At 37.3% G+C, this 10,975-nt stretch overlaps 1 protein-coding gene across 6 annotated transcripts in view; it reads right to left on the bottom strand.

Moving 5' to 3' along the window:
• Positions 1-344: 344 nt before the first annotated feature.
• LOC123006680 (solute carrier family 12 member 4) overlaps positions 345-10,975 on the bottom strand; it is a 25,031-nt gene continuing 14,400 nt past the window's right edge. For 2 of the 6 annotated variants that reach the window (XM_044401357.1, XM_044401360.1), the window contains exons 2-14: positions 5,137-5,654; positions 4,848-5,083; positions 4,529-4,707; positions 4,155-4,476; positions 3,591-4,103; positions 3,343-3,536; positions 3,121-3,289; positions 2,663-3,068; positions 2,504-2,611; positions 2,366-2,416; positions 1,861-2,180; positions 1,668-1,807; positions 345-1,617 (exon numbers count right to left, since the gene is read on the bottom strand). In XM_044401357.1, coding sequence (XP_044257292.1) covers positions 1,526-1,617; positions 1,668-1,807; positions 1,861-2,180; positions 2,366-2,416; positions 2,504-2,611; positions 2,663-3,068; positions 3,121-3,289; positions 3,343-3,536; positions 3,591-4,103; positions 4,155-4,476; positions 4,529-4,707; positions 4,848-5,083; positions 5,137-5,654 — 3,248 coding nt within the window. In that variant the 3' untranslated portion in view covers positions 345-1,525. Of the gene's footprint in view, positions 1,618-1,667; positions 1,808-1,860; positions 2,181-2,365; positions 2,417-2,503; positions 2,612-2,662; positions 3,069-3,120; positions 3,290-3,342; positions 3,537-3,590; positions 4,104-4,154; positions 4,477-4,528; positions 4,708-4,847; positions 5,084-5,136; positions 5,655-10,905; positions 10,970-10,975 lie in introns of those variants that run through there. The other 4 variants (XR_006412828.1, XM_044401358.1, XM_044401361.1 and 1 more) reach the window with 4 other exon arrangements.

Genomic DNA, 10,975 nt, shown 5'->3' with positions numbered 1-10,975 from the left:
TATGTTGCGAGTTGACGTCATAGAGGTCTGGCAGGTCACATTGATGTGAATTTGTTGTAGTAATCGATATTTCAATGATAATTTCACGGTAAAATTTCGATCTTTGCATGAATTGTGTGGGTGCGTCGTCGTCGTATTGTGAATTTTTATACCAATAGGTTTTTTCCGAGTCAATTTATTATAGCCGTTGTAGGTTTGCGTGATGAAATTAGGTATTCATCGGGGGATAGGATGTCGTTTTTATTTATATTGGAATATAAAAAGAAATAAAAAAATAGAAAACACTTTTATCAATATTACTAGAAGGTCAATGTGAGGAAAAGTGGAGGGTAAAACGAAAGAGATGTTTATACTATGTAATTTTATTTAATATTTTTATCCAATGAACACATTGTCAATAATAAGATAAACAGATTGCGCCATTTACAAGAATGGTAAATAGATGGAAATTGGAAAGAAATGATAATAATCGAACGTATAAAAGTGATAACGACTAGCTCGGGATGATAAATAAATAAATTCTATTTGAACGCCACTTGGACGAGGGCACCAACAGTCATAAGTGGTTGATGTATAATGGCGTAATCTGGCAGCAGCTAATTTAGTGACACATAGATATAAATAAATAGAATTTAATATTTCAAGGTACCTTTAAGGCTAGTTGAGATCACTAGTGCACTATTATCTCTACGGCAGGCCGCACGAGACAGAGTCGGTCGCAGCATGCAAGAGAACTGATCGTGAGTGAGCACTGTCACCTGTCACAGCACGGAGAGCCCGCCCTCCGGCGGTCGGTATAGATTGTACATGTGAATATCCTATCACTTCATAATTAATTTGACATTTAATACAGTAATTATTAATTAATATTGCTCAGTAATGTTCTTATAGTATATACCATATACGCGTATTTTACCACCTAATGAGACTGAGATGATAGCGTACTTAAGTACACACTCACTTTATGTTTACTGAATTTATAAAATGACACTCTAAGTATCGATATTATTTGAGTGTAAAAGAAATTCGCTGGACATTAAATGTAATATGATATATAACAGAACTAACGAAACTACATGAATACACTCGTTAGTGTTAGCAGTATTAGGCTATTCTACTATAGTCTTATGCTACACCCTATCATAACACTGCATGCACTCAAGTGGTATTTGGCATGGCCCAGCCGTTCTTATAGAAAAGTGAGCACTTCGCGGAACATCATTTTGATTTGATACAGTATTACATAGGATAGAGAATCACGTCGGTTCCAGTAGGAGACAGTACAGAAAAACGATTACTTATTATCATTCTACCTGTACATTCTCCAACATCACCGCTCATACAATCTATAACATTGAGAAGAATAAATAAGTATCTCTTTGGCATAATCACTATCCAGACGTGATAACATATTATAATTAAATACTGTTCGGCTATCGCCATTTCCATAGCAACGTCCTTTGATTAACTGCTTGGCTGTCAGACAATACAAAACTGACACTCCAATCTTGATTCCATATTTAAGTTACGAATAGATAGTGATAACTTCTTGGCCACCACCACGGACCATGAGCACACGTTCTAAACCTTCAGTGAGCACTTCTAAGAATTCCATATCTGTAAATTTTCAAATTAAATCACACATTAAACCACTTTGAAAAACTGACAATTGGATTCTCTTTCCAACTTGGTGTCTTTTGGAGGGCCAGGTAAATTCAAGATCACAAGTTGAGCTTCGTGGGAACGACTCACTATCACTTCGTTTAATTTCACAGCTGTATGCATACGACGGACGTTGCCTTCGTCACTAGAAAAAAAACCAGTAAAACACGTGCTAAATCACACCTTGGAATTACTCACGGGGTTATTGTTGCGGGTTTCTTTTTCTCTTGGGAAATATTGTTCTCTTTTGTTTCTTCATTACATTCCTTCTCTTTCTCCGACGGATCTTCTTTTTCTGTTGTCGAATTATCATTATCCTCGGTTTTCGGCTGTGAATTAGGCTGAAAAAACAAAATTATAATCAAATTTACTTCATTTTGATGACATACCTCGTTTGTCGGTTCCGTTTCAGCCGCTTTGTTATCTTTATCTCCTTCAGCGCTAGGTTCCTGGAACCTAACTTTGGTAGCAGTTTTAGCATCCACATTTTGATGGTGTTGATCTACAATTGACTGAACCTAAAAATAAAATTGTATGATTTGTTTATGTGAATTGAATCCAGAATGAGCGCGATGAGTCCGCGTGGGCAGTAATTTTAACCTATATGTTAGACACAGTTAAGGATGAAGATGGGAACTTAACAAAAAACGTGCATAAAGCAATAAACCATGAGCCAATCTAGCAAAACACGATGATGCTTTACCAGAGGCAGCTTCTCTTCAGTAGACATTGCATTGAAATCCACCAAATCCACCTTGCAGGTTAAAGTGTATATTAAAAGTTATACATTAAATAATAATGTATGTATAATTCATGTGGAAAAAAATAAGAAAAAACTTACCACACCCAAACTTTCTTTTTTGTTGAGACGAAGTTCTCGCAACATTTGATTTCGCTGTTCCATCATCAGAGTCCTTTCGTATGTGTATGCCGAAATATCGCTATCCATCTAGAATTTTTCTGTCATAAAAGAAGTACCTAACTCCGGCAAAATGCATACCATTTCAACGACTTCAACTTCTGCTTCAATTCGAAGGTGATATAAAAACGTCTTTAGATCTTTCTTCATTTGTATGGAATTGTCTTCCATTTGAGCAACGGTGAAAATGCGCATCTTGCAATTTTTCCAAGTGCGATGCTGTTTGAGAAGGAAGGGTAACAACATGAGAAGCCCACCGTCATGAACAATCCACCAGATATCGATGTTCCCGAAGACTTTCTCTGTGGAATCCGGGAAAAAGTTGATACCTTTAGGAACTAATAACGCCATGTGTGCGGCTGTTACATTCCGGACGGTTTGCAAGAAAACTTGCCAGGTGCGATCATCTTCCGATTGTCGCCATCCATACGGCCATCCCAAAATAACCGTATTGGGTTTCATACCACCAAGACCAGAGGTTTGAACTCTAAAAATGAAACGTCGAAAACGCGAAACGTGTCAAGAGCAGCAAAGCTTACAAGTTAGATAATCCTTCGGTAATGTTGCGTGCCACTAGAATATCGACAAAACCCTTGACCCGTTCTTCGTCCATGGTTTTTCTCAAGCTTTGTTTAGCTGCCATCGCTTCTCCGTATGATCGTGTAAAATCTCCGCCAATTACAGCAGCACAAACTGTCAAACCCTTCCCTGTAAACGTCCTATAATATATGTTGTCAGTTACTGGTGTTTCGTTTATTTACCAGCTTTGAGTTGCGACGCGAAAGCAAATAATTTTCGGTATTTCGGAACGAGATCAGTTGTTAATTTAACGAGAATGAGAAGCTGAGGTCTCCAGTTTTTGGTGTGGGGAGGACCCTCTTCTAGGCGGAGTAATGAATATCGCGCTGCTGACAACGCTAGACCTCGAATGCCGTCACCCCATTCTTTCTCGGCACTATGATAAATTGCTCGGTTATTTAGCGATGATTGGGCGTGTTAATTAACTTACCCTCTGTATTCGATGTATTTATAGATCATGCCTGCCATTCCCATGGCAAGGAGAGCAAAGTACCAGGAGGTCATAAACATTATTGCTATGCACAACGATAAGCCGATAAATGAAAGGGACCAATGGTAATATTTAAATCTTGGTCGCCAATTGGGTGTTCGTAGTAATGTTTGTAAAGCGCAAGCGAGATTTACAAAACCGTAGCACATTAAGAAAAACATCGAGAGTAAGGGCGCCAAAAGATCAACATTTCCTAATAATATACCACATTGACATATGACGATTGTTAATAATAATGCTCGAGTTGGCTCGCCACGGCTTGATGACACGGCAAACGGTGATAAAAATGGAATAATACCGTCTTTGGCGATAGCTTGCAGTAAGCGCGGAGCTCCAGTCAATGACTGAAGACCAGCACCAAGGGTCGAAAGAAATGACCCAATTAATATAACCCATTCATTTGGCCACGCCATATTGGCTACAACTAATTTACCTCCTATAGATGAGCCAAATCTGAAACCAATTGAATTTATTTGGTGCAATCTTTAGCCGACTACTACTAACTTATCTCTAAGTAGAAGGTTGTCGACAGTAGCAGCGAAAAGAATCACAGATGATAAATACACAGTCGACGTTGTTAATATGGCACAAATTGTTCCGATTGGTATAGATTTTTGGGCATCAGCTAAGTCACCCGAACGATTAGACCCGGCCATAATACCAGTTACTGAAGGGAAAAAGATTCCGATCAAAATTGTAAAAGTTGTTGTTATATCTGCCGTCACTTGAGCAGTTTCTCTCTGAGTTTCCATTGGTTCAATATCTTCAGGATTGTTCCCTATTGCTATGTACTGTCCATTTTCCAAGAAACTATCGTAGATATTGTCTAAAATCCACAAACTTAATTTTGAATCAATTTTTCACCAATAGAAATCTACCCAAAAAGACTCCGGATGCTAAGCCTTTAATCCCTTGAACTAGCATTACGTCATGTGTTTCATAGTACGGGTCGCAACGAGTTCCGTTAGGACAAAACATGTTGTGTAAGAAACCACTACCGTTTTTATAACAATCGGCAGCCGGTACACGTAATAATCTTTTGCCAAGAACGCACATTCTGTAAATTAGAATGTTTTAGTAGTCCAAATTTACAGTCGAGAGATGGAAACACAGAATAAAATCAGTTAAAACAATTTGATTAGTACATATACATGCACATAAGGGATGAACAAATACGTGCATAACGGTTATACTAACTGCAAATCATCTTTGCCGTTGATATTGCGGAATATTCCAATGTACACAGCCAGTATGGAAAGTATGACGCATGCAAGAGCAACTGCGGCAAATTTGTTGACAAACTTCACCCCGACAAACACAATAGTTCCCATCACCATGAGTAAACCAGTTCCATAGACCCGAAAGTTGTTGTACATTGCATCTTGATTTGTAGTAAAATCCCCAAAAATTGACAACCAAGGAGCCATGTAGGTCTAGAAAAAATCATCCGGGAACTGGTCCACTACACCCTCCTCTCTCTACTTACCAAGACAATTTCAACCGCACCAACGATGTACATAGCGGCTGCTAACGTCGTCCCTGTGTAAAATAGCATGCCAACAGCGCCGCCAAACTCTGGACCAAGTGACCTGGATATCATAAAATAACTCCCACCTCCTGGTACCACCCCGTTGGTGGCGATCGCCGACATCGAGATGGCTGTCAACATGGTGACGCAGCAACAGCATAACACGATAAGGAAACCTTGAATCGCCCCTGCTGTGCCTACTACCCACGTCAATCGAATGAAAAGAATCACACCGAAGATATTCTGGATACAGGGGAGGTAGACACCCATGAGGGTGCCCATACGAGCGCCCCCACCGGCCGGTCTTGCATCGGGATCATTTGATGCTGGAGGAATGGTGTTCGAGTAGTTTGCTAATGAACTTATGAGAGTAGATATCCTGGGTCTGTCTTCCATCTCCTCGGAGTAGAGATACAGGTTCGTCTCGTACCCCGACATCTTCTCCGACACAAAAGGTTGCTCTTCGGCGCCATCTCCTGCAACCATACGCCGAGTGTCAACGCCATCATTAATGATACGGAAAGTTCGCTTCAACGCTAAGAAAAATGCGAAAGCTCTCGGCTCGAAGTTGAAAAGTAAGAAAGTTACGATGTAAAAACAAGTTAGAACCGATGGGGATTGGGATGAGGATCGAACAAGTTCGAAGAAACTTTTAAAGATTTTATTAGAATTTTATGACTACAACTTAATAGTCTTCTATGGTAGTTTCATTGCTACCACAAGTATATAGAACAACTAAAGTAAAGTGGAACAGCAAAGACTGGGTATTGTTCCAGTTACAATTACGTATCATATCTTGTTAATGGAATTTTCAGCTAAAATAACTTATCATGTGACTCTGTTACCCAAAGCTCCTTCCGTAGTATAATCAATTTCCGCAAAAGAGCTTCAAACAAAAAAAAATCTTTTAATAAAACTTCATGTTTTGTATTTTTCATATGTGAATAAGTAAGGCTAATAGTTATTGAAGTCTCCTCAAGGTTCATTTTGGATGTAAGTAAACACCTTGACTTCATTATAGGTTAAATTATAAACGCTCAGCAAAATGTAAAACAGATAATTTGCATCGTTTAATTAGAAAGTCTATTTCCAGGATGAAAACTTGCCAGGGAATAAATAAATTACCAAAATATTATCGAAATATGCGTCAAACAGGAAAGTGGAGTTTAATTTTGAAGTTGCCATACACGTGCAAAGCAGTATGGCGCGCTTCAGAAGAGTTTGTTTGCAGTTTTTTATTACATATTTGTGAATCGCTCTGAAAACATTCATCATAAAGCGAAGTTGAAGTTGTAATATAAACGTCAACAACTCATCATATGCAGTCAAAGCTAAACACTAAAAAATGACAGAGATGTAGTAAATCTGTGATTTTCCACCAATTTAAGGATTATTCAGAAAATTTACATTACGCCGTCACCAGCTTCTATCGATCAAAAATTCATTACTTTTATTCAAATAACAAAAATGATTACGTTAATTTGAGCCCCCCGGTTTCAAATATTAACTTCCAGTTATATTTACACCTTCCTTTTGTAATATATATTTCACGATGTACTCGTATATGTTTATTCCAATTACCCTTGATAACGCAATTTACTTCATCTAAATGTCAAAAAGCCGATTTATAAAAGTTACGTAATAAAATAAGGTATAGGGGATTACGGTTCATAAATCCATAATATTTCTGATATTAAGCAATAAAATAGAGCAATGCTTATCAATTAGTCTGATCTAGGGATTAAGCTGAGCAGATACTTAATCCATGTTTACTCAAGTTTGTTTTTTAAAAGTCGCAATTCTAGGAATACTCATTGTTTCTGCAAGCGCGTCGAAATTTTCGCAATTAATAAGAGTTGAGCGAGAGTCCTCGAGGCGAAATTGAAACACAAAGAAAGTTTATTTCATTGGACTTTCCAGTATTTTGATTTATTTTTATTACTTTAGCATTGATTCATTTCGAAAAAGATATGCAAATTGGAGTTGATTCACCAAAATTGAAGCTCCTCTTCCGAGGATAAACAAAATATTATTACGTTAAGATTGTGTATCTTATCGTTATTACTAACGTAACAAGTGATTCCATTAGTAATATTAAAAATAAATTTTAAAATGCAAGCGTGAAATAAGCGGATGAATTATTGCACATAATCCTTGACACTTCTATGGTAAAACTCTATTGTGATGTGAAGAGCTGAAAGAAGCCTTTGAAATGAAGACTGATTTTTTAAAGCCAGAAATATTGCTGAAAATTGCAACGTAAAAAACTGACCATTATCTAAGTGAAACGCCAAATAAGAGGATTTAAAAGAAAATCAATTGATTCTTGTGAATAAAGAGGAAATCTAATTAAGGAAAGTACGATAGTATGTGGAATTTTTGTACCACATTTCAGAACAAATATTGTTCAATAAATCAAAAACCTGTTATCGATTAGCAGTCAATTTTTACAAGCTAGGAAACTTAGCGATTCCAAGTGTTTTAATTTATTCTAACAGCGACTTTCACAAAAACATGATTGATTGCAAAGAATTTGCAAGAACGGCAAAGAATTTGGATAAGAACCAAAATCATTCTAGATTATAGTCACTTGAGAGACAGGGTGCGTATATTGATGATCTCACATTGAAATTAGATTCTAAACAATTAGAAACCGAAAGGAAATCGTCTTTAAAGTCACTTAGCCAAGAATGAAGTTTCCATGTTGGCAATAGTTAGATGAAAGACGAACGTTGGCGGTAATCTAAGAATTTAATTATTAAAGTTAATTAATCCACGTATAAATCTTTCTCATTTTAGATGAAGCAGAAAATTCCGTCTTCCGTCGGGATTGAAATTTATGTATCAAAGTCGATTAGGAATTTTATTTTATTTTAAAAAAAGTTTTAGCTTTTGAGAGAATTTTTACGATACTGCAATGCCGCTACTGTAACGTTGTTGGAAAAAAAAAACAGGATCTAGTTAGTTTCAGCGACCAAAACCCATCAAAGTGTTTAGTAGATTAGCTAACACTATTAAAAGATAAAGACTAATTTGTTGGCAATAAACAGACGGGAGAAAATTACTCCTGCAGTTTGTACAACCGTAATTGAAATTGTAGAGTTGTCTACAATATTCAAAACAAAATGAAATCGATCGCACTTAATTTAGCTTAAATCTAAATAAGTGAAAGTTGAGCAGAGCTTTCTGCTGTGATATTTTGCAAGTTAATATTTCGGTTAATGTGTCAATAATGGGACTAGAATATTATGTAAATTTCGTCGATTGATATATTTATTATTACCATTAGTTTTAATTAGTGGTCACACGGTAAACATTGATTGCATTTAAATTTTTGCTAAATGATAAATTGCAGCAATTAAAATTAATGGTATAGGTATCTTGTTTGGCTGAAAAAAAGTAGTCGAAATCCATTCAGCGATAGGTTTTGGCACCGTCTAAAATTAACTCGTGATTTTTGCGTAATAATGTAACATTAATACATGTTCAAAATCATGTTTTGTATCATGTGATCGAGCGATAAACTGAAAATGTTGAGTTAATCCCGAACAACTTCAAGATTGTAAATAATGAGTTTCCATTACGAAAGCAAATGACATTAAAAATGGATATGTACGTAAAAGTTGTTGCAATTTGATTACGAATTGTTTCAAACTTTCTTGCGGTTTAGAGAAGAAGTAAAAAAGAGTACCACCCACACCGTCAGGTTGATTCAATTGTGACGAATCTGGACAATGCGGAGGGCTAACTTGTTAGATTAATCCGATGTTTTCGTCGAGTTTATCTGGCAACGCTTCGATCGGGACACAAATAAAGGATTAGGAAAAAGGGCTCTCCCTTAGGAGATAAGAAAGGGGCGAGAAATCGACTTGGAACTCGTGACCGAGTTAATAGAACAGTACCAATCTGTAACACCAGAATTCATATGTAAAATGCATATAAAGTAGCTATAATCTAATCCAAAAATAGAATGATCGATAAGGGAAGGATTATGGAGCCCATCTTAAAATATTATGATGATTTATTCGCGTTCGAATTGTTGAGGCGGAACAGACCTTGTTAGATGAGAGCATGGATATCACGAAATATAAAAAGCTTATTCGAAATCGACGTGTTCTCTTTCGTGGCCTTACAGCCTTACGCAGGTTCATCGATCCGATTCAGCAACCCCAGAGGAGGATTAAGGAAGACCTAGGCAAACATGTAACGAAAGGGCGACACCATGCCAAATAGACATTAATTGAGTAATGGGTATTCTGTTTTCATTATTTAGCAATTCAAATCATTTAACTTAAACGAAAAGAAAAATCGTGCATTCGTCCCTGTGGTATTTTCTAGGTCAAAGTTTGCATCAAGGCATGACCTACAAACAAAAATCTCCACCCTCTTCTCGCAGATTCATTTTGCAATTTATCCTATCGATTATTTGTTAAGTGCGACATGAGCTTAAAGGAGATATTTGAAAAGCGCAAATAGCCGACAACTCCCTCGGGTTAGGTTCTCTAATTAGAGTTTTTTTGGAAGGAGGGATAACTTTATTAAAAAAAGAAAAAATCGTAAAAGCTAGATGAAATAAATACTTCGATCTTGTGCGCCAAACCTTTCTTTAATGGTATTAAATTCTGGAAAATTCCAAATATTCAAACAATTCAAATAAAACACAAGAGAGCTTTCAAATTACTTACAACAATAGATAAAGACATTCCGGAGCTTTTACGATTTAACGTGATTTGGTTATAATTTGTGTTGGAGGATAATTAACCGCGTAACAAATTAGTCACTTCGATGGAGTTTTTGTTTAAATAAGGTAAAAAAGAATTATAATTGTAGAGTTTAGCAAAATTGTCATTTGCAGAGCTTAATGAGGCCTCGTTACAGAATGGCAGAAACTGGTTGAGTAAATGTCACGATCGCTTATTTGCTAACATATCCCAAAAAGCTCTATCAAGACTCAATCTATAAGTATTGATTTTTCAGTGAATTTCGGTCAATAAGTCACTTCCCGCGTTATTTGAAGAATTTGTTTCCGGAAATTTAAAATATTTCTATTGAGTAATTGTAAGTTGTGGTAATTAAGTTATTTGTTGAATCTTAACATGTCATTTAATTTACTACCTACATTTTTGATCGTCAGAGAAATAAATTGACTTAAATGTTTGTTTAACAGAATCATTTGATTTTAATTAGTAATGGGTCAGGAACGTAATATTTATGATGAATAATAATTAGTGGCTTTTCAATTTAATCGTAAATGGTAGAAACAAAGGAGATGATAGTGGTAATGGTGTGAAGTGGTTGCATTTCGGATGGAATAACGAATTGCACGTTGGTGTACTCGAAGCGAAAGTAAATCGATAAGTTATTTATATGTTTTATATATGGAAGTATTTGGTGTGAACCTGAATGTGAACGGCTAACGGAAAGGGTAGCGTTTGAGTTCCGAACGAGTGGAGTAGATGAGCAGAAGCGAAAAGAGCGCGAGCCGCGAGCAGGCGATTGGTGGTCGTTTTGCGCGCGGTGCAGTGAGAGCAGGTTAACGTAGGTCGCAGCGCTGCGCGTCGCGACGCCTTCGAGGAAGACGTCCAGGTGTCGAATCGCGATCCGAAGAGAGATCGATATCGGGACGATCGGGCCGGGGCAAGGCCGGGCCGAATGTAGGTTAGCCGAGCACCGTGGCTGGGCGGTGGCAATCGATACGGGCGCCCCGGGCCGGCGCCCCCACAGTACCTGTTCCCTTCGCTGGAGAGCAGTGGCCATCGGCGACCGGCTTGGCAGCAGGGGACGCTGGGGCCTTGCA

This window comes from Tribolium madens, unplaced genomic scaffold (assembly GCF_015345945.1).
Source record: "Tribolium madens isolate multiple individuals breed KSU strain unplaced genomic scaffold, Tmad_KSU_1.1 Scaffold_2;HRSCAF=44;Tcas5.2_LGX, whole genome shotgun sequence".
NCBI classification, from domain to species: Eukaryota; Metazoa; Arthropoda; class Insecta; order Coleoptera; family Tenebrionidae; genus Tribolium; species Tribolium madens.
The sequence above is the reverse complement of the archived record's forward strand: the minus strand, read 5'-3'. Positions and strand labels throughout refer to the sequence as shown.